We start from the raw sequence: 23,951 nt of genomic DNA on the forward strand, positions 1-23,951 counted from the left end.
CGTATCACTCTCGGCACCATGCCTGTTTTGGTCTCCCTCTATCCCTAGCAACATTTTCTGTTTCCCAAGTCTCCAGCCTCCTACCTAGTGCGTCCATTGGTCTTCTTCTCACATGGTCAAACCATCTTAGTCGGTTCTCCATCATCTTGTCCTCTATTGGCGCCACTTTCACCTTTTCCCTAATCACATCATTCCTTAATCTATCTTTCCTTGTATGGCCGCACATCCACCTCAATATACGCATCTTCGCCACACTCATCTTTTGAATGTGACAATGTTTCACGGCGCAGCACTCGGAGCTGTAAAAGTAAGGCAAGCTTAATCATCGTGCCATAAAATTTTCCATTTAATCCTTGGGGCATATCTTTATCACATAAAAACCCTGTAACACTTTTCCATTTCAACCATCCCGCTTGTCCATGTGAAAAGAATAATTGCAATTATAAAATGTGCATGTTTATTATGAAAATAAGTATGAAACTAAAGTCATTTTAAACAACAATCAACAATAAAAAGAGAGACAAAAAATTACATAAAGGGTGTGAGAAAATAGTCTCTCATTAATTTATTGAGGGATTGTCTCTCACAAATTTCTATGGTCTTCGACAACCTCTATGAGTAGCGGTGGATTTGCACTCTACCCAGCTTCAATACTGTGATCCCAAGACCCAAGTGAATTTTATTTAGGCGAGGAGCATTTGGTTTAGAGGGTCACAAGTAAGGAAAGAGGATGATGAGACTGTCCATACTTAAAATACAAAGAGATTAAGTTCACCGTCTATGTTTTGAGGCAGCTTCTTCATCCCCAAAAACGGTTAATATAGTACAGAATACAATTCATGATGAACATGCCACTGAACAATGAAAATTTAGTGTGGTACATTGTTTTATCAATTCATAAATAATTTGAGTATTGGGTATACAGGCTTCATATTACAGAATACAAAATGGGATCCATCTTATACAAGAATCGAGTATTGTGATGATTCTATGATTTTCATTTACAGACTACTAAGCAAAGGTTGCAGCTGCATCATAGCTTCCTTTTTCATTTCATCTCTTCTAAGTTTTCCTGTGCTTGTTAGTGGGAAAGGCTTTCTCCATACAATAAAAACTTTCGGAATCTTAAACCTGAAAAACAATGATTTACTGTCATCTCACACCAAATACTGAATTTAGGGGAATTTTTAAAATAGGAAGAACAAAGTGGTAGAGGGAGTAAAAGTCGAGGGAGGAGAGATACCCTGTCAAACGTTTATGTCGACAATACTCCTTGAGCACTTCATTTGACAAGTACAGCTTCGTCCTGCCTAATGAATTACCAACATTATCAGCCCAAACCCAATTCTCTCTGATTTGAACACAGGCAACCACCATTTCACCAAGGCGTGCATTTGGTATTCCCGTGACCACAACGGATGAAATACCCGGATGTAGTGATAAAACAGCCTCCACCTATTTCACACAGATTTGCACTATGAAAATATAAAGATGCCATCATTTTTGGAATAAAATTAGAAGTAGAAGCATAGCCACATCTTATAAGACTGACAAAAAAACATTGGTATAATAGAGGTTATGCATAAGGATGAAAGATTTTGTTGGATTCCTATGATCCTATCAATATACATTTGTCAAAGTCGATATCTTTTGTAAATGGCGTACCTCCTATATTTAACGAGTTAAATATTTCCATAAAAAAAAATAGAAGGATAAAATTTGTAATACAACAACAACATTACCCCAGTGCCTCAATGGCTCCCGCAAATTGCGGGGTAAGGGGGGGTCGGATGTCGTGACCTTACCCTTGTGTTAGCAACACAAAGAGGCATTTCCGAATGACCCAAGATGAAAATTGCGTCGAGAACTGCATTGAAGGACCGCTACTTCACAAAAGAAAGAAGCGCAACCACTTTAGTGAGCCATTTTGATTTATTCCATTATAATCCATAACCAAAGAGTAATGAGTCTTTGGCTCCATTGGAAATATGGAAAGGATAAAATTTGTAATGTGTTGAATTATTACTAGTGCATTAAAACTCAGCTAACATCTGCCTATTATATGGTGCATGAGATGAACACCCTAAAAAACCTCATTTTATCATGAACTATGGCAGATTTCAAGACTCGGTTATGCTTGGCTTTGGGGGTAATTGTTATGTGGGTATATGGAGAAAAATTACAAAAGGAAAGTAGTTGCTCGTGGTAGCAGTGGATAAAGGACGGGGATGAAGATACACTAATTGTTACCCACCTCTTCAAGAGTAAAGCGTTTCAGTTTCATCATATGGGAGCAATTGTTCCCTTACTTCCTACCACGCCTACATCCTCCCTTCACCACCCCTTATCTTAAATTTACCATCATGTTCCTCTTTTTCTGATTTGTTAAGGTCCATCACCTCCACAAAAATCCCCCACCCCACCCAAAACCAATCTATGGTGAAAGATCCACAATTGCAGTCAAGTAGCAAACAAAATACCAACAAACATATTTCTCACCTCTTCAGGATATACATTCTCGCCTCCACTTTTGATTCGGCCGTTTCTACGCCCAACAAGCCACAAGTTTCCAGCAGCATCAAACTGTCCAATGTCACCAGTTTCAAACCAATCTTCACCAGAATCAGGTACTCTAGTGGTATTCTGACCCCAATAACGAATCATTACATGGGGTCCTCTAGTCATGATCCTTCCTACATGAGAAGAATCTTCCTCACTCACAAGTATCTCCACATGAGGTGCCGGCTTCCCTACACAAACACCTCCTATGGGGTTTTGTTTGTCTGTTCTATCCAAATGCTCATCTGAATTCTTTTCAACTGGATCATAAAGGGTAGTGAAGGTAAGAGATGAACAGGTCTCCGTCATACCTACAGTCAATATCAAATTTAAATCATTATGAGAAACCAAGACATAAAAAAGAGGCAGATGTCTGCTGAAGCTAGACAGTAAAAATTAAAGGCTTCGACTAGTAACTGAATGACTGATTTCACAGTCATCTCATTTAAAAATATTCAAATAGCATTAAATTGCATGTGGTGTAAAGTGTAAATTACTTGAACAGGTAGTTTAGAGAAATTAAGACAGACTCAAATACTCAAATCAGGTCCCTACAAGTATAAAATTAACCTCCTTTAAATGTCTGACTTTGAAAATAATTCAAATACTGTACGGAGTCATCGTAAAACAAATCAGGTCCCTACAAACTCATTTATTTGCATGATAACTAATGACACAACAACATTACCCCCGTGCCTTAAGGGCCCCAAACGAATGTACACAACCTTACCCACAAACTGCATTAAGGCTGTTTACAGATGACTTATTAAGTAAAATATGTTCAAGAGCCATCGAATGATTAACTCTACAGTCTTCACAATACAAAGAAGCGCGGCCAATTTAAGGAGACTTTTTGCTTTGTTCTCATAATCTAGAACCAAAGAACAGTTATTCCTTGGCCTAGTTTGAAAGGAAAATGATAACTGATATGATATCAGATACAAAGTACATTTTAAGTGGCCGCCAATATTTGTTATTTAACATTTTCTCAATTATTTATGTGAAATAAAGAATGCCTTTAGCAATATTTTGCGAAATTCACCAAAAGTTGACACAAATATCTACAAAATTAGTACGGCGAACTTCACCACTAACATGCCAATGATGCAGGGGATCGTAGTCTATCCACAATAAAAATGTTTACCATCTTCTTAAATAAGCATGCAGTGGTATGGACATTCAATTGTAATGAAATGATTGGTGTCTCTTTTGTTGCCGTGTGCATTTTCAATCCCATGGGCCACACGCATTAGACTTGGTGGATTGACAGTTCTGAAGATCTGATTGCTTGTTTTTTTAACTACCAAGTCCTAAATCAACTTCCTTTTGATGAGAAAGAAATGAAAATAGTACAAGAAAAGAACAAGAAGGCCACATGGAAAAACATAAAGGGGGCATCACTCTTTATGAAGAAAGCATTTTGCTTAAAATTATTTTGCGAACACCTGAGCCAATGTATTAACAAAGTAAACACTTAATATGGTAGCAGAAAGCTATCAGTAATTGAGTTTGCATCTAATTAGGAATTCTCATCTAGCTCTTTACTTATATATGTGGACCTTTTATTCTCTTATGTTAGAGACTTACAGGAAATGAGCATACAGAGTTCCTCTATTGCTTATCCAGGGAAATAGACACTCAAAATAAAAGGGAAAAGTTCAGCATGAATAATAATTGATCTACTTCTAATTTAATTTTAATTTTTTAAAAAAGAGAGCACAGAGCTATTTTGACATGTGAAGCTGAAATGATCTATGAGAACATATTATTCAATAGCCTATGCTTAATAATGGTTGCACAACAGTTTAGGTATAAGCCGTACAACCTTAGTGTTTGAATCGTACTAGACATTTCACAGTCAGGAATGAAGTAAAGAGACAAACAGAACAAAAATTAAGCTAAAAATATCGTGTAGGACAAGCATTCTTAAACAAAAGTGACACATTGCTCGCGCTAGCTTTTTTCACATACGACATGCGGCAACCATAAACGATGCTACGCATATGTAAAGCTCAAGATGAAGAAAGAGAGAATACCATAAGCAGAGAGTAGCTTGGCTTTTGGAAAACATTCCATGGCATCTGCAATGAGCTGAATAGAAAGGCTCCCACCACCATTCAGTATCTTTTTTAAACTCAGTTCCTGCGTTCTCGGTTGTTTGTGTCTAAAGACAAAATAGAGGCTTGAGGAAGACAGTTTGACTACAAGACAATGTAAGCAATTACGGTTTTAAAGCGACTTTTCAACCTATATCACTGTCTGACCAACCATTTGGCAAAAAGAAAACTACTGCGCAACAGAGGTGAGAAAGGGGAATCCCTGTGAGAAAGAGAAATTGAGAAGATTTAAAGAGGAAAAACAAGTGTAAATAGCCTCACGTTAGCTTAAAAATATTTGTCAATTTTATAGTGATGACGCATTTACACGATTTCTCCTTCATATATTTATATTAAAAAAAAAAGGTTTCTGCTTTGGCCATTGGAGGGAGCTTAAATGTCCAAAACGGATCCCTAACTATCTGATTCCTTGTTTTGGAGGCTTTTTAAGTATAAGCACATCAATAGGCATAACAGGGCTTATTCAGTTCATCTGTCTTGTGTCTATATTAGTAGAATCCGGGTCTGTTCAACCTCAAAATGGAAACGTAAACAACTCAGTTCCAAACACCCATTTCAATTCATAAGTACTTGTAAATGCGATCAGCACCTGATTGTGGACACCAAATCAGCAAGTATCGTTGGAACAGCTATAAGTGAAGTTACACGATTTTCCCTGATGGCTTCAACAGCAATTTCAGCAACAAACTTGGGTATCACTACATGACAACCTCCTGCCATAAGCATTGCCAGGCACGATGATATGCCACCAATATGGCACATTGGAGCAGTGTGCAAATAAACCTAAGAGTAAGCATGCAAACAGGTGACATAAAGTTCCTTTCTATCTCTATTCTCTTCCCCGTTCTTTTCTTGGGGTTCCCATTTAGTTGATAGATGGTGAGGCAGACAGTGTTTTGCTTATGTCGAAAGAAATCTTTATTTTGTTTTTTTGCTTTTTCAAAAACTTTTGTAACATTACCCATTGCATAAAACTATTCAAACAAAGAGACTTACATCATCTTTTGTGTAACCCACAATAGCAATTTTTGCCAGGGATTGAGTTATTAAAGATGTATGACTTATTGTAACTCCTTTTGGCCTGCCAGTGGTTCCTGAAGAAAATTGAACATTAGAATATAAGACAGATAAAAACTGTTGAGCGAGAAACAAAATTTGGTAGATTTCAGGCAAAATCTGACACGCCTGGGATGAAGCGAAATTAGATGCACTGGAAAGTCTAACAACAACAACAGCAACAACAGCAACAACAACATTTTCCCAGTGCCTCACGGCTTTCGCAAATTGTTGGGTAAGGGGGGGTCTAATGGAGGGGGTATTTCAAGAAGATTGGCAGACAAGAAACGCTAGTAATGTGTAATGTATATTCATAGTCAGTAAATTTTCACAAGGATGATCACTCAAGGGATATATTTGTTGATAAAAGCTTAAAGCTACCACAGTTGTGTAATAATCTACACAAATCTCAAAAATTTGCAATACCTGAAGTGAAGCAAATCACAGCAGCATCCTCTGGTGCCCAGCAGTATTTTATGGATAGAGGCTGACACCTATCAGTACCTGATTAAAAAAAAACGAACAATATCAGTTGATGCTGCTTTAATGTAACATCTAGTCATCTACAACATCGAGCTTCTGACATCAACCAAATTATGGATCTCAAGTACAACACATACCATTTTCCATGTTTTTTGTAGTTGAAGAGTAAGAGTCAACAGAAACATGCCACCGTGGACAAAGCGTGGTAAGATTTGGTAACTCTGACGACCACGTGCAACTTTCATCAGTGACCATCATAACTGGTCTTATTACTTCCAATGCCAGTTTTGACTCGTCAAAACTCTATAGGTTAAATAGCTGAGGTTAATAAGCAAGTATATTGGGGCATCTGGCATCTCGTAACTGGAAGATGCTAATGTGCCAGATAGAAGCCGGATATGCCTTCAACTTCAAAATTGTTTATTAATACGTTCCAAAACGTGGGTTTTTCTTTATATTGCAGTGTTTGGTTTGAACCACTGTATGACCTAATGAACGGAAGACTTAATAAGAGACTGAGATAAAAGAAAACTTGCTAAAGACATACACAAGCAGAAAACATCTTAAAAGTAATTTTTCTTTTAAATCTATGATAACTTGTAATTTTATGTGGAAAACTTTCTACTTTTATGCACCATTGTGTTATTTAAGGATGCGCAAATCTGCAATTCTAACGAGAAACAGAAAGTTGATGAAGTGACTAAATACAATCGGAAAACTTGATACAAAATCTGTCACATAATGTCAAATCTTTCATGAGATATTTCAGCATGCATAATTGCCTTTTAATGTAAGTCAAAATTATAGTCTCGCCCAATGTGTTTTTAGCCTCAGTCCTGTGTTTCTGTAAAACCTGACATTCAGAACCATACAGGTAAGATTTCAAGTAGTCTGATGCTTTACAAAAAAAAAAAAAAAAAAAAAAAAAAAAAAAAAAAAGAAGAAACTAAATCTTGTCTTCGCACATAAACCTGAGACCTATCTTACAATTTCAATTCTTGAGACAGGTACTGCATAATATAGTCTCAATTAAGTTCATCCTTTAAGAAGGGTCTTAAGGAGTTCCATTCTTGAATCATTGGCACAAAGACCAACTTTCTCCTTGTTGCAACTAATGTTCGGATTTTGGACAAAACCGGTGCAAAGTTGGCAAATGTATTGGCTTTTGAAAAGAACCTGAAGCTACTTACACACACAAGTTGAAAGGACTCCATAACACTAACTTCTCCAAATCCCCCTTGAGTACAGAACTCTCGGTTTTTCAAATGCAACTCATCAATTCTTTTAAAGATCGAGATAGAGTGTACAAGGAATAGCAACTTCTTCATGAGAATAACAAACTAAGGAAAGATGAGTTAGACATTTTCTTACTTCTTAACCAATGAGCAATGACTTAAAAGGCGAGGAAGGGAGACAAGACCTCTACTTATATCTTCATGAAAGAAAACTTTTATAAGTGGTTATCCCTGTACATACGTTTGAGCACCATTATTGGCTTATTGCATTACCTGCCAGCAACCTGTTTGCAAAGGCTTGAAGTCAACTAATGCAAAAGCTTTGTGAAGGTTATCATCTTGGTACAATTTTCAATTGGAACACGGCTGCATATTGCCTCGTATCATTCTGGCTTCTCTATGGAGGTTAATCCTTATTACTTAACTCAGCAGCATATTTGGGTCTGCCACATTATGGCTTACAGGGTCTTGGCACCAGACAGACGATGTTTCTCATCACTAAATATTCCTCTGAATAAAAGAGGACAATTAAAACAAACCAGAGAATCCTAACTCCGCCACTGCCTAAAAAACTCTTGTAAATTTCTCAAACAAACAAGATATCAGTCAAACAGGCACTAAAGCAGGTTGAAAAGACGACGTACCCAACGATAATTCAATGGAGCAATAATTCCACCAACGTATGTAACAGCAAGTAGCCATTCCAAATACCAGTCACTACCATTCAAAACCCATCAAAATTTAATCACCCTTAATTAATACAAGTAAAAGGTAAACAAATGATTGAAACGGAGAAAAGCACAAGACAAGTAATGGAGTGAACTATAAACCTGTTGAAAGCGCAAATGGCAACAATATCACCAGGAGAAATACCCAACTCAGAGATTTGACCAACAATTCTAAACACGCTTTCCACGAATTGTTCACCGGTTTTGCGACGTCGGCCGAAAATGGTGATTAATGAATTGCACCGGAAAGTTAAAATGCGGCTTAAACATTGGCATATGTGGGGCCTTGACCAATCATTAACCATGTTTATTCACTAATTTCATGCAATTTTCAGAATGAAATTTGATTTTGGTTCAGAAGGAAGGAATAGACTCATAGAGCCATAGAGATAAAATTTTGTGAATGTGAAGCTCTATCGTATTCGTATATGGTATCACTATATCTTTTTCTTTTTTGGGATATTCTACAGTGTACCCTCGAGTTTTTCGATTTTCTATGTTGTATCCTATATTTTTGAAATTCTATAGTCTACTCCTGAATTCTATACATTAGTCTATACCATGACCTTAATTATTGTCTTTGCTAACTTAACTTCTTAATTCACCTATTAAACCATCTATTTATCATTTCAATTACTCGATAACTTACCCATTTACTTATTAGTTCGCCGAATTACCATTAACCCACCAAATACAATATGAATCTAACTAAAAATTGATCAAATCTCCATTATCGTATCATGAATCATAATGGATGTTTTTATTAGTAGCTTGTGCTTATCAAAAGTGATTTGTGATGCTTCTCATATAGGATGATGATACAACATTAATGAGTCCGAATAAAGGTCAAAGTACAGTTGTTCGATAGTGATAAAGTTAATTGAGAGTTCAAAGAGGTCATGGTGGAGAAATAAGTAAAAAGTTTAGGGGTATAATGTAGAATATAAAAAAAGGAAGAGTATAACATAGAAAGAAAAAAAGCTTAGGGGTACACGGTAGAATATCCCTTTTTTTTTAGGGTTATTTCATGGTAATAATCCAAACTATGCCTCTCATTCTCATATTAATCCATACTAACATTTAACTGAGAAAAATCCGAATTATTGTCTCATTTAACTTTCATTGAGCTTGTGGAAGGGAGACCTATACAACCGGTTTCCTTACTTATGAATATGGAGTCACTCCTTCCCTCCTCACTCTAAACAAAAACAAACCTTCCCAGACTCCTCCCACCGTCTGACCTCACCTCTACCACCATCTAAACAAACCCCCAAACGATAGTCACCGCCACACTCATCTACCTCCTTCCCCATTATTTCTCCTTTCATCTTTCAACACCATCACCATCGCCATTGATGCTACTCAACACCAGAAAAAACCCAAAAAAATCCCAAATTTCAAATGCTTAGAAAAAGCAACTGAAGGTACTATTATCAATAAAATTGGTTTACCCTACAAAAATGCTAACGAATCTTCTATAGTGAAGTTAAATTGGTAAAACCAATCCAACGATTTGACAACTTCCATCTTCATTCAATTGTTTGAAGCCCAAAGAAATGCCATTGAAACTTCAAAAATCATTTAATCATTTTAGTAACACGGGTCATAAACACAAGCTATTGAAACTTTCCCCACAGTTTAATTTTTTACTGAAGTTAATTAAGTTTTTCTGGGTTTTGATTGTAGTGAATCTAGGTTTTTGCTAAAATTTGCGACTATAGTGTGGATTTGTCTGCGTTTTTGCTAAAATATGAGATTATAATGTTTTATTGATGGTTTGATTGGTTTTGTGTTGTGTAATTAGGTTATTAAATTAGGGTTTTCTGTGTTTTTGATGATTGTTTTTAATTTGGGGAAACTTATAGATTTAGGAAGAAGATGAACAATAAAAAATGGGGTCATAACCTTGTGACCTGAAACATTACCTGTTGTAGGAGGTAAAAGTTAGGCTGAGTTCAATAAAAGATAAATAAGGCAATAGTTTAGATTTTTCTCGGTTAAACGTTAGAATGGATTAATATGAGAAGGAGGGGCATAGGTCGGATTATTCCTATAAAATAACCCTTTTTTTTATCTCTATTTTAAATCAAATCGTCTTGCCTCTCACAAAAAGCGAGAGGGGACAAGGTGGGACATCCCCATGTGCTTCCCCACTCACTTTTCATGGGTATTTTGTGAGAGAAAATGGTATCCGGATATCGCCGTCACAAATGAGATTTTGTGATTTTAAATTAGGAATGTTTAAAAAAAAAATTTATTTTCGCTATGTTGTGAAATAAAGGGGAGAGAGAATTAGAGAGAATTGTAGAGATGAGTTAGAGCGAAAGTAAGGGAGACAAAACTATATTCTTATTCCATTATGAGGGGTATATATACACATACAATGAGGGTAAAATTTCCATAAGATAATATACTCTGGAATATTCTAAGATATGGACATCCACATAATCATATTTCATAACACTCCCCCTTGGATGTCCATTACCGAAGAAGATGCATTGTTAAAAACCTTACTAGAAAACCCTTTGAGAAAAACGCTAGAAAGGAAAAGAGTACAATCATCTTCAAACACGCATAATAATAGTTGTCTCGTTAAAACCTTTACATGGAAAACCCAGTGGGACAAAACCATGGATAAGGAAAAAGAGTACAATGCGTGTCAACTCCCCCTGATGATTACATAACTTGATATACCTTGAAATGAACCATGCTTTAACGTAACTTCTCGATAGTTGAATAAAACCCATTGTAGTTGATAAACTTGATATCTTCAAATCCTTGATAATTTCTATCTTCATATTTCATTAGAACTCACAATCTGGGTGTAGTCATTTGTGATGACTCTTGGATCTTTTATTTCAAATAATACTTCCACAATAGTGATAGAGAATTTCTTGATAGATGACATAACATTATATGTTAAGAACAACGCATCTTAATAATCATAGCGTATCAATGCGCTTATTGTGCTACCTCGTTAAAAACCTTGCTAGGAAAAACCCATTGGGACAAAAAAAAACCTAGTCGAAGGGAAAAAGAGTGTAGCCTTCATTCCTTAATTCCTTATCTTAAGAGAATCAATCCGATAATTATTGAATAAATCATCCAATACTTTTGAGCGATTTTTTTTGCTAAACCACATATGTATGAATTGGCATTCTCATTGTAGACTTTGACTGTATTATTTTCCAATCGTTAAGATACTTCTAGACCATAAACTAATTTCACATGTTTAGCATGAAGCTCATTTAAATCATTATTCTCATATGCTCAAACTTCAGGTTGAGACAATAATAATTTCCTTCAAGTAAACTCTACATGAATTTAAATATTCCATTTTGAAAATAATCACGATAACATTTCAATCGTGTCGTAGAGGTTCATATATAATCACGAGTTCCCAAAACTCAAGAGGCTCCTATAGGGAGTTATCCACGTTGGAGCATCTCGTAAGATAACATTTCTCCTTTTTAAACATTTATCCATTTAAAAACAATATTATAAAACATGTTCGTACATATGATATAAAACTAATCCTAAACAACAGTTATATAACAATGCAATAATTGATATAAAATAAAACTAATTAATATGCAAATGAACTTAATCTCTAAATGCACATGATGATGACTCGATAATGCAAACTGTACAGTTTCTTTTTTTTCGATATTCATAACTTAAATTGACTTTAGGTCAATAAATGGACTTTAGGTCCATGAGCTCATTCATAATCATTGATTATGTGTCGACAATAAAATTGGACTTATTTATAAGATCCCCATTATCTAGTCCATTAAACTCCGCGCGCAAATGCATATCGGTTGCTTAAACATATCGATATAATTTCAATATCTCGTGATATTGTCAGTACTGAATCAGTGATATCTGAATATAGTTGACACCATTCCTTTTTTATATAGGCCATCTATTATCATTCAGATATCTATGCCACTTCCGGGACATCCCAATTTCCTTACTCCATAGGAGTACCAACTGCCCAAACTTGCCATTTTCTTATTACTAGAAATATGTCAACCGATATGACTCTCACACTATATTTCACGTGTGCTTTTTTGTTCAATTTGGCAAGAATCTAATTTTTCATTACATATAATTTCTATGACTAATGTATAGCTCGCTATACCACATATAGGGCTAAACTGTCTATAATTAAATCATAGATTTCAATGTATTTAAATATAACATTTTTAATAAGGTGACAAAGTGGTATCATAATACATCTTCATAACAAAATGAATACCATCATTTTTAATTCCATGAACCTCTATTTGATGTAATTTATATTGAAAACAAACCGCTGAACTTCAGGTCCAGTTGGGGATAACATACTTGTTTGTTTTTACCAACTTTTCCTTATCATTCTCCCCCTAAGGTGGTAAAAACCATAACCACCTTAAAACTTAATTTCTCATATCAACAATAAGAATTTATATGGGCATTTTTGTACAATAACAAAATCTTTTGGGGAGTAACATATAATGCAGTTGGATTTTAAATGTGCTGAATCACAATGCCCAATTCGGAGACTAACGATTCCATATAATAATCAAACTATGATCTCCAATATTAAATATACTCAGTCTTCGTGTAATGTCTTGCCTTTAATAAATTTACACGAGAGTTTCAGCACTTATATTTTCCTTAGGATAAACTTCAGGTTTATCCAAAAGGGGTATAATAAGAACCCGGATGGCCTCACATTTTAACCATTTCATGTCAACTTTCTTAATTTGCCCACAATCCATGACAAATTTTCATAATCATTGGCCGTGTTTCGAAAATTCTCATATCACACGCCACTTAATATAGTTGAAACATGAGTTTCTTAGAATAAGCATAGTTGGCGAATTGTACTAAACCGAGCCAGTCATATATCAATATTTGCGTTATTGATTACCTGATTATATCAAGTTACATCAAGAGGCTAATGGAGTCAAATTATATCAAAAGTACAAAAAGAAATTCAAATGCCAAAAATCTACAGCAACTTTTATTCTAAACCAACAATTAGTTAGAAACATATATCAATAATTATAATCAAGTGGTGGGATGAACATGTGTAAAAGAAACAAAAATACGTTGATTAGTTTGCTGCAAAAGATATCATGTCTCACCAAGTCTCAATGGATCTTACGATCAACGTACATAGATTAAAATCTACCTATGGACATTACGCTTAACTTATATAGATTATGTACATATTTATATTCATATGGTCTAAGTGGGTTAGAGTCAGCATATCAATTTAAATTTATTATCATAAATAAAATTACTAGTAGTATTCATAAAATTAAGTAAACTTAACGAACACACTTGATAATATCCGAAAAACAAAATAATAGTTAGACTAAACGAAAAATAAATAACTTAATCAATACAAATAAAATTTAGTATTGATTCTCTCATCTCTGTAAAATAAATCTTTTGGCACTTCGGACCCAAAAGTATCGATATGCCCTTTTTCTAAAACTCATGTATCTCTTATAACAAATATTTCTTTTGAGATTCGAGAATCAAAACTTTAACGATTATCAAACAAAATAAAGTAAGTAATACTTTTTAATTATATGGAAGAAATTGTGTAAAGAAAAACTTACCTTAACTTACCTTGATGATATGTGATAATACAAGGTGTTTATCTTTGTGTATGACTTGACCATCTTAATTTCATGTTTAGTTGGTTAGGGTGTCGTGCTGATAACGTGTTGTGAAATAAAGGGGAGAGAGAATTAGAGAGAATTGTAGAGATGAGTTAGAGCGAAAGTAAGGGAGACAAAACTATATTCTTATTCCATTATGAGGAGTATATATACACATACAATGAGGGTAAAATTTCCATAAGATAATATACTCTGGAATATTCTAAGATATGGACATCTACATAATCATATTTCATAACACGCTACGATTTTTACTTATTACTAATATTCCTTCCAAATGTCTTGCCCCATTCCCTATATATGGCAAAGTTTTTGTATTTGTCCCATTTCATAACTTTCCTATTTGAGACATATTTTTGATCATATGATCTTTATGGCTCTTTTCTATTTACAATTTACGACACTCAATTATAAGCCTAAATTTGTGCTTTATAAACACTAACCCATATTTACTAACCCAAATCTTTCATCGTAATTTATTCGTAGTTGCTCATTCATGGACACAAATTACTTTTTCATGGACTTTTTGCCATTATTTTTCCATATCTTGCCTTCTAAAAAAAAACTCCCTAATTATCTTCTTCACACGATTAATCAAATCTCTCAAATTAATCAATTATGGACGCTATTTCTCATGCCGATCAAGTAATAATTCTAATTTAATTACTTTATTAAATTTACTATATAAAAATAGGGAGATTAAATTAATTTCAACTAATGAAATTAGGGTTTGAAGTAATAATTAAAATTTATGGTCGGAGTCTGGCTGTGGCTACGGCGGTAAACAAGAGGCCAGAGGGTGGCCTGTGGTGGGGACAAACCATGATATAGGGTGGTTTACGGAAATTTATGATTTCACAATTAAAACTGACATTCGTATTGTATCTTCATCATCTCCTGTCAATAAGTGAGGGATTTGCTATTGTGGACAAAAAATGTTCACTTTACTACTGCTAGATGTGGACATGCCAATTTAATAATTTATGATCCTTTTTTGGTGTTGCCCTTCATTATAACTATTGGAATTTGACACCAAGTGCACTGACTTAATCGTATCGTTCACAAAAGTCAATACTATTTGAGCAATTTCCATCTAACTAAAAGATGAACAATGAGACCCTTAAAATGATAAGGGTATAATGGTCATTTATGTCCATGATTGAGTAAATCATGTCGATGAATGAGTATAACCCAATTTATTTACACAAATTGTTTAGGGTATTGCTTTTTCACATACGAATTTTACTCTATCACATACGTCATTTACAATTTTAACCTTATCATTTTTTCATCTCACATCCAATTGATTTTTTTTCTTCCTTCATCCATCTCCCACCCTTGTCATTATTTACATCCCTTATTTTTAGGAAAAAAAAAGCAATACAACTAAAATTAATTAATGTAGCTAATTAATAAAAAAATAAAACAAATCAATAAATACAAAAAAAAAAATATACGTACAGAACATAAAAAAATAAAATAAAAAAGTAATTATGATTTTAGGGGAAAAAACACAGTCAATACAACGTTCATCAACACCACCCATCCCACCACCATCTGACCACCAGCCGACAACCTGACGACTACACACACCATTGTCCCCAATCGACCACCATCTCAGTCGACCACCACACCATGTCGACCACTCCCTTCCCCCTGTATTCGCAACTTCTCCCGCACTGCCCCTCTCTCGCACTCTCCCTCCCCCCGCTCCGGCCACCACCGACCACCATTATCGTCCACCATACAATCCCTGCTCCGACCAGCACCGTCCAACAACTAAACCACCATGCCTTCCGCCAACCATCAACCTAATTGAAGAACTTAAGAATTATAAACCCTAATTTTTGGGCAAAATAGTTGATAAACAACTTATTAATAAGTGCTAAACAAAATAATTACATCACTATTTGAAGAATTATAATCGATTATTCAAGTTTTAAGAACAATTAGATTCAATTTTAGGGTAAAATGTATGTATAAAACCTATTGAACCTAGATTTAGGAAAAGGGTATAATATGGAAACTTAATGAAAAAAAGTATGTGAAAGAGTAAAGTCTGTATGTGAAAAAGCAACACCGATTGTTTAATAACATTGTCTCATAGCATAACATCAGTCCATTAAACAAAAGCCCAATACATATGAAAATAATTCTCCAGTCAATCCCCTATTTACTAAATGAATAGGCGAACTCAAAAATTTTCCCTCCAAAAAGCATCTTTATAAATAAGGAAACTATTGATAATTTAATTGTATTCACTAAATAAGGTAATTAATAATTATAATGTATTTCATTATATAATTTTTTTCCATTAAATATTAACTTTTTCATCAAATTTTATAATTTTCACTAAACACTAAACTATAGTATTTTAATTAAAATATAAATAATATAAAGCTATAAACTATTAAATCTTTTATTGATGCTATTATTTGAGAATAAGTTGACTCATGCTATGTATAAACAAAACTATAAATCGTTTTGATTACTTTCATGTCAAAAACAAATGAAAGAATTAATAAATTGAAATCATTAGTGATGGGGCATATTCTGCACCCGCTGACCAAGTCAACATATTGAGCAAGGTCAAAGATATCCACAAGCAAGTCAACGACTTTAGACAAATTTAACCGGCCGTCGGCTGTCTCTTGGGTCTCGGGTCTCAACTACAACTAGTAGGGGCACATATCCGCGAACTCATATCCAAGACCCCTCGGCGACGAGTCAACAGGGCCCGCCGGCCTGCCATGGGTCCCTCGGCCGAGGGTAGATCAGTCTTTCCACCTGCTAGCCACTTGGCCACTTGGCCACTACGTGACAAAAGGTGAAAGTCTATAAATACTCCTCAACTCTCATTGAGGAGAGGATCCACAATTTAACCTAAGAATCACTATTCATCTGGTAATATCTTCTTTATCTCTCTACAAAAATACACTTCGCCAAGTAACAACAACTTACCTCTCTAAGTTTACTGACTTGAGCGTCGGAGTGAGTTCGCTCGGTCCAAAGCCGAGCCCTCAGTTTGTTCATCGTTTCAGGAGACCGAAAGGAGGATTCAACCAAAGACGTCATTCTACAAGCACGGGTGGTAACAAATAACTGCTCTGGAATTACACCCGAAACAATTGGCGCCGTCTGTGGGGAAACAGATACTAGAAGCTAGTCAAATCCCAAACAAAAAAAAAAAAAAACAACACAAAACAAAAACCCACCCAAAAAGCTAAGAAGATGTCGAAACAACAAGAGGTATTCGTGACTGACGAAACCGAATTCTGCCAAGATGATACCGTTCACAATTGCAGGGTTCGCGACCCTCCACCGGCCGGGTAATCCAACCGGAGTACGGGATGCCAATAATACCGGATACGCCACGCCCGCCGAACAGGTCACCATCATGGGACATGTGGTTGATGCAGCAAAACTGAAGCTACTCCTGGACCTAATTAGTAGTACGCCGGCTCACACTGTCACACCGACAAGAGCGGCGGAACCCGTCCAGGAGACCAGGGCCCATAATGTGACTCCGAGAAACTTGAACGGAGCACTAGGAGAAGCTGACCCTGTCAAGACGCCGGGGGAGCCCAGAGCGCTAGTGGTAGACCTGAGTCCTTCCCGCACTCGCGGGAGGACGGCGTCGCCGCAGCACCAACGAGGCATGCCCCAAAGGAGTGAAAGAAGTCCAACTCACCAGAGTTGGAGAAGAAGCCCGACTCGCCAGAGTTGGAGAAGAAGCCCGACTCACCAGAGTCGGAGAAGAAGCCCTTCCCGCCACGGGGAGAGGAGCCGGACTAGGAATGCGAGGAGCCGATCGCCGCGTGTCGTTCGACACGTGGTCAGACAGCCCCTCAACGCCTACGTCCTAGAGACCCCGGTGCCGACTAAGCTGAAGTTGCCACCCGTAGCATACAAAGGAGAAGGCGACCCAACCGACCACACCGAGGCTTTCGAGTCTTACATGTCGGTGTGGGAGCAACCCGATGAGGTTTGGTGCCGAGTCTTCCCAACGACACTGCATGGGATGGCACAAAGTTGGTACAAGGGGCTACCCGATGGGTCGGTATACTGTTACGCCGACCTAAGGGACGCATTTTTAGCCCAGTATTCTTGCAATAAGAGGAGGGCCGTTGAGACATCGGACCTCCTGACTATCAAACAGGAGGGAGGCGAGTCTCTCCGGAGTTATGTGAAGAGGTTCGACGCCAAGGTTCAGCAGATTCGTGAGTGAACAATGAATCGGCGCCTTCGCATCGATGAAAGGCCTCCCGAGAGGAGACTTAAAAAATGAGCTCATCAAGTGCGGCGGCCTGAACCTGGAGTCCGCCAGGAAGATGGCCGATCAAGCCATAAAAGTGGAGGACTATCACAAAACCTGGGTAGGCCCCAGCGAGGCCGGGCACTCAGAGAGAAAGAGCCACCGGGAGGACAACCCGGATGAAGGACGCCGTGACAATAATAGGTCACGGTCTGACAGGTCCGCCAGGAAACAGAACTCGGCGGGCGCCGGGGGGAGTTCAGAAACGTACTACCAAAAGCGGTACAAAGATCACACCCCCCGGTCGTGTCTGCGCCGAGGTCTTCGCCCGAGCAAGAACGAGGGCCGAAGTGGGAAAGGCCTCCCAAGCCGAAGAGGGACGGTGACACGAGCCGATCATCGTGAGTACCACGGCCACACCGGTCACCTTACTGACAATTGCCGGCATCTGAAGAATGCCATCGAAGAGCTGATCCGGAAGGGGAGCCTCGGCAAGTATGTTGCCAAAGGCCAAAAGACGGATGCCGGCGGTTCAAATAAGAAATCCGTCTTCGAACGGATAGGAGTGATCCATGTTGTCATCGGGGGCAACGAGAACGGTGGGTCCGCTCATGGGCACAAACGGCACCTGAACGAGCTGTATCAGGCCATCAACTTTGTGCCCAAAACAGCGATCCCCGCTTCCAACGTCCCCGATATAACTATTGGGAAGAAGGACTACGAGGGAGTCATCGCCCCTCACAGCGACCCACTCGTAGTCCACTTGGACATATCCAACCACCTGGTCAAGAGGTGCCTGATCGACACAGGCGCCTACACGAACGTCATGTTCAGAGAGTGCTTCCTCGGCCTCGGTTTGAAGGTTGAGGACCTGAGCCCCTGCACAAATCCGCTCTCTGACTTTTCGGGGCCGGCACTGGTACCCCAGGGTCAATCGGGACCGCCGGTGATGTTCGGCGAGGGGAATGCGACCAAGAATGTCCTATCTGAGTTCGTGGTCATTGATGGCTCGTCCGCCTACAACGTTCTCATTGGCCGAGTCACTCTGAGCGAGGCCGACGCAATGATGTCCATCCGGGCCCTGACACTGATGTATGTCTCGGACCGGGGGAGGCGCATAAGCTCGTCTCCAGGGACGAGAAGGATGAGGTGGTCAACATCCAGATATCTGCCAGAGGGTGCAACATGCAATCCCTCAAAGTGGCAAAGAAATCAGAGAAGGGAAAGAGCCCATCCTTACAACGGGAGGGCGACCTCATGGATGCAATCGACGCTAATCGGGAAGGTCCCGCAAAGTGGTTGAAGAAATAAGGCTGGGTACATACCGGCCGACAGACATGGAGGGTGTGCCTTGGATGAGCCATTAGAACACTATCTCAGGAAATACTTTGTATAGCGGCGGAGGTGCCCAAGACAACTGTGGGCACCCCGACGCATGTTTATATCTAATGAAGAATGGTCCAAGTTTTCCATCAAAGTGTTCATTCCCCCCCATAGTCACTATCAAGAAATAGACGCAACGGCAGTCACCCCAAGAAGTAGACGCCACGGCAGTCACCCCAAGAGGTAGACGCCACGGCAGTCACTCCAAGAGGTAGACGTCACCGCAGTCACTATCAAGAAATAGACGCAACGGCAGTCACCCCAAGAAGTAGACGCCACGGCAGTCACCCCAAGAGGTAGACGCCACGGCAGTCACTCCAAGAGGTAGACGTCACCGCAGTCACTATCAAGAGAAGACGCAGCGGCAGTTACTACCAGGAAGTAGACGTCGCGGTACGCTAGCATATGCTGTCGCGCCGTAACCCCTAGTCGCCTCGGCCAACCGAAGGCCTGGCAGGGGACACAACGGTCGACACGCTAACATGTTCAAGAAAAAGACGTTAAACACAGTTGAGATACGCATTCTGACTGCCTCGGCCAAGCCGAAGGTAGAAATGAAAAAGAGCGCTCAATTAATAACGCAAGAAGGCAAGAAAAGACCTCGGCCAAGCCAGAGGCAAAATAAGCAAACTCTTATTAAAAATGACAACGGGTTGCAAGTGAGGAGCATACAGACGACGGCCATCCCCATAGGGATAAGCCAAAACACAACCTACCAAAGTTGTACAAAATACAAAGAAAAGAAAAGCAAAAGGTTACAAACATATCATTTAAGCGCCAAAAGATGGCAGAGAGGAAAGGCTTAATAATTGGCCCCCGAACAGCTAAAGCTATCCGAGATGCCGGGTGAGCCTGGTGACGACCGCCCGTCTCCCTACGCTTGTTGCTGCTTGTCGTTGACAGCGTTAGCAGCGTCGTCCTTGTTGGGCGACTCAGAAGCTGTCTTCGCAGTCTCGGCTTTCTCAGCAGCCTCAACCTCAGCTTTCTTGGCAGCCTCAGCCTCAGCAGCCTCAGCTGCCCTCATCCTCTCCGCTTCCTCTTTGGCCGCTTTGGCCTTTTCAGCAAGGGCTGCCTTCTCCGCAGCCACCTCTTCTTCCTTCTTCACCCGTACCTCCTCCTTGGCCTTCTCCTCCGCGGCTTTCTCCTTAGCTTCGAGTCTGTCATCAAACAGCTCGTCAAATTTGTCCCACGGAAAGGAACCATCAAGAGGGAAGAGCTCCCCAATCACTTCCCTGGCAGCTTCCTCGGCCAGGTCCCGGTATTGGGCACACATGTTAGGGAGGATAACGGTTTGGAGCGTCTCAATGTCCTCCTCCCTTTGGGCGATGATAGCATCCTTATTCCGAACCACCTTCCCCTGGGACTGGAACATGCCCCTCCATTCGTCCCTCTGCGTACGGTAAAGGTCGGCATGCTTCTGAACAAGGTCACGCCCCTCCAGCAGCTTAGCAACTTCAGCCGCCGCAGCCTCGGTTTTGGCTCTCTCAGCAAGGACCTCCTTTTCAGCGTCCTCCCTGAGTTTTCTCTCTCAAGACAGACGCCTCTTCGGCCTCAGCCTTGGCCCTCTTAGCCTCCTTGTTCGCCGCATCGAGTTCAAGCCTTAGCCGCTCGAGCTGTGGGGCAGCTTCAGCCATGGTCTTCTCTTGCTCCACAATAAGAGCACCAGCCGTATCAGCCCACTTCCCCAGTAACCTGATCAAGCTTAGGCCCTCCGACTTAATCTGGAGGGGGGTAGGCCTCGGGAAAGAGGTGACAACGGTGGCGTCTTGACCACTTGCCTGTGCAGTTTTCTTCTCAGCACGCCGTTCAACATTGTGTCCGGTGGACGGCAGCGGTTGATCTACAAAAAATTCAATCAAATCATCCATGTCAACGTTCATGGACAAACCAGAGAGCCTGTCATCAGGAACGCCCAATGAACCAAGCTAAGTCCGAGCCATAAGATAGATCGTACCAGGCTTGGACTTCTTGGTCGGAGGGCCCATCTCCTTGCCGCCCTCGGTAGCGGCAGCACAGCAGGGTAGACTTTTTCCTCTTAAGGACAAGGGGAGATCCCTCCGCATCGGAGTCCCCCCACCGGTGATATCAACAATCACCACCGTCTCCTTCCGGGATGAAGGGATGGGAGGTGGGAATCGATGTCTACGCCGTCGCCGCCGAAGACTTTGTTTTCCGCGTTCGGCGCGGCATGTTACTAGCAACCTTCGCCTGGGCCGCCTCCACATTCAGGCCTTTCAGCTGCTGATCCATGAGATCATTCGGCGACGTCCTGCGATCACGGGCTAGAGCCTTAGGGTGCAAATCAACAACGGTCTTATCCTTGTGCAGCCCCATTCTCCGGAGGATATCCTCGAACAGTCCGGCCCAAAGTGGGTCGCAAAGGAAACAAAGCAAGAGTTAAGTAGAAGAACTAAATCAAAATTCAAGAAACAGAAACATTGAGAGCAGAGATGGGCCTCACACCGACCCCACTCACCCTGTGCTAGGGCCGGTATGAGGCCGACATGCTGAGCGACTCATCCTGAAGAATGATCTCGCGTTGGGGGAATCCATCTTTCGGCACCCCACTCTTGTCCGCCTCAAAAGCCTCATCGCCGACTTCTCATCCGCATTAAGAGGGACCTTTCTTTGGCGTCCATCTTAAGCTTATTCCGGGTGACCCATTTGTCATGCTCCGCCTTAGTCTCGCACCGCAAATTAACCGTCTTTGAAAGGACCGGGGCAATGGATAGTCATCCAAGCACCTCAACGTACACCCACCGATCTTTCCAGTCTTTGCAGGAAGTAAGCTTATCGACGGAGACGTAATCCGGCTCCATTTGCATGCTGTACCATCCGACGCGGCCAGGAAATGACGGCCGAAGGTGGTGAAGCCGACGGAATAGATTAACCGTTGGTACCTCCCCCTTGAAGAGACAGAGCCAGACAAAGCCGACTATGGTTCTAATAGCCAACGGGTGCGGTGGGCCACGACGACGTTCATGGCTCTAATGATGGCCAGAATGTAATCATTCAGAGGAAACCGGAGCCCGTACTCCAAGTGCCGGATGTATACGCCGGTGCAACCCGGGGGAGGGCAACAGACGGCCTGACCCTCCTCAGGGATAACGATTTTATACCCCCTGCCGAAGTAGAAATGGCCCTCGAAAAGCGTTTCACCGGAACAGCTGGCGAACTTATGGGTCCAAGCACGGTCAGGGCCGACCTTACAGGCGTCGCCATGATCCATGATGAACTGCCTCTCAACACCAGAAGAAATCCTTTCCTCACCGTCATCATCAAAGTCTTCATCAGCTTCATCGTCATCCTCCCAACCCTCCAGAACTTTCGGGTCAACTTCGGGAGAAGGAGACCTAGGACCCCTGGATCTTAGCGGGACGGCGGCCAGTGCCTCCTCTTCATCAAGACGCGACGGGGAACCCCCCGGCACACGGTTACTAGGACCGGCATCAGCAGAAGACATGATTCACAACGAAAACTTAACAATGAAAAAGTTAAAAATTTGTTTGTTTACCTTGAAGAAAAGTGCTACGCCGGAGTAATGATTCTGAAAGCTAGAGAGAAGTTTCGTCAAAGAAGGCTAGAAAGAAGAAAATTTTTGAGAAAATGAAATTGGTGGCCAATTTCAGGGATTAACTGCCCTATTTATAAGGGAAAGCCCATGAAGAAGAGCCAATCAGGGCACAGCTCATGAAACGTCAGCCAATCAGCGAACAGACACGTGTCAGACATGCAACCACGAAATGTCAATCGTTGCAACAGTTGAACGTCAATCAATACAACAGTGACCAAGCGTCTTCAACACGCCCCTTTATATCTCTCTGCCTGTTCATCTTCCTCAGCAAATTCCTAAGTATCTGTTCTCCGCCGGCCACATGATCAACCAAGCTTGTCAGCACCGGCTGGGGGCAATCAAAAGCACACGGCACTCACAACCTCGGTCTCGGCCAGCACCACTTTCTTTTCCACATCTGATGTCCATTACACATCCATGTGGAGGGGGGATATGGTACGGCCTAAGCAGAACCAAGCCGAGGAAGAAGAAACCGGGGCAGAAAAATTTTCAAACTTGCGCAGAATATATGCTCAGCATACATCGGAGCCCATACCACGGCATAGACTACGCTGGGGGCAAATTGATGGGGCATATTCTGCACCCGTTGACCAAGTCAACATATTGAGCAAGGTCAAAGATATCCACAAGCAAGTCAACGACTTAGACAGCCTAACCGACGCAGCCCGTCGGCCTGTCTCTTGGGTCTCGGCTGGTACAACTAGCCAGCCGGGGCACATATCCGCGAACTCATATCCAAGACCCCTCGGCGGCGAGTCAACAAGGCCCGCCGGCCTGCCATGGGTCCCTCGGCCGAGGGTAGATCAGTCTTTCCACCTGCTAGCCACTTGGCCACTTGGCCACTACGTGACAAAAGGTGAAAGTTTATAAATACTCCTCA

The 23,951-nt window shown here is 40.4% G+C and overlaps 1 protein-coding gene across 6 annotated transcripts; it reads right to left on the minus strand.

Moving 5' to 3' along the window:
• Positions 1-855: 855 nt before the first annotated feature.
• On the minus strand, positions 856-8,612 carry LOC141586697 (2-succinylbenzoate--CoA ligase, chloroplastic/peroxisomal). Of its 6 annotated transcripts, none has more exons than XM_074408001.1 (10): positions 8,281-8,611; positions 8,095-8,167; positions 6,353-6,518; positions 6,159-6,236; positions 5,673-5,770; positions 5,266-5,459; positions 4,596-4,723; positions 2,500-2,870; positions 1,244-1,455; positions 856-1,131 (listed from the first exon to the last, which is right to left on the minus strand). In XM_074408001.1, exons 1-10 carry the CDS (start codon positions 8,481-8,483, stop codon positions 1,002-1,004), a joined length of 1,653 nt encoding a protein of 550 aa, XP_074264102.1. In that variant the 5' UTR covers positions 8,484-8,611; the 3' UTR covers positions 856-1,001. The 6 variants fall into 6 exon arrangements, 5 of the variants coding, with proteins under 5 accessions (XP_074264102.1, XP_074264106.1, XP_074264104.1 ...); XM_074408005.1 differs by having other exon boundaries at positions 6,353-6,703; XM_074408003.1 differs by having other exon boundaries at positions 6,353-6,533; positions 8,281-8,610.
• Positions 8,613-23,951: the final 15,339 nt, after the last annotated feature.

Source organism: Silene latifolia, chromosome 6, assembly GCF_048544455.1.
Source record: "Silene latifolia isolate original U9 population chromosome 6, ASM4854445v1, whole genome shotgun sequence".
Classification (NCBI taxonomy): Eukaryota; Viridiplantae; Streptophyta; class Magnoliopsida; order Caryophyllales; family Caryophyllaceae; genus Silene; species Silene latifolia.

Bases quoted from the DNA above. Each gene is read 5' to 3' on its own strand.
- LOC141586697 (XM_074408001.1), bottom strand. From the start codon at position 8,483: ATGGTTAATGATTGGTCAAGGCCCCACATATGCCAATGTTTAAGCCGC. The intron at 6,237-6,352 runs GTATGTGTTGTA...TTTTTTAATCAG, and splicing joins TACAAAAAACATGGAAAATG to GTACTGATAGGTGTCAGCCT. The intron at 1,456-2,499 runs GTGAGAAATATG...TGTGTGAAATAG, and splicing joins AGAATGTATATCCTGAAGAG to GTGGAGGCTGTTTTATCACT.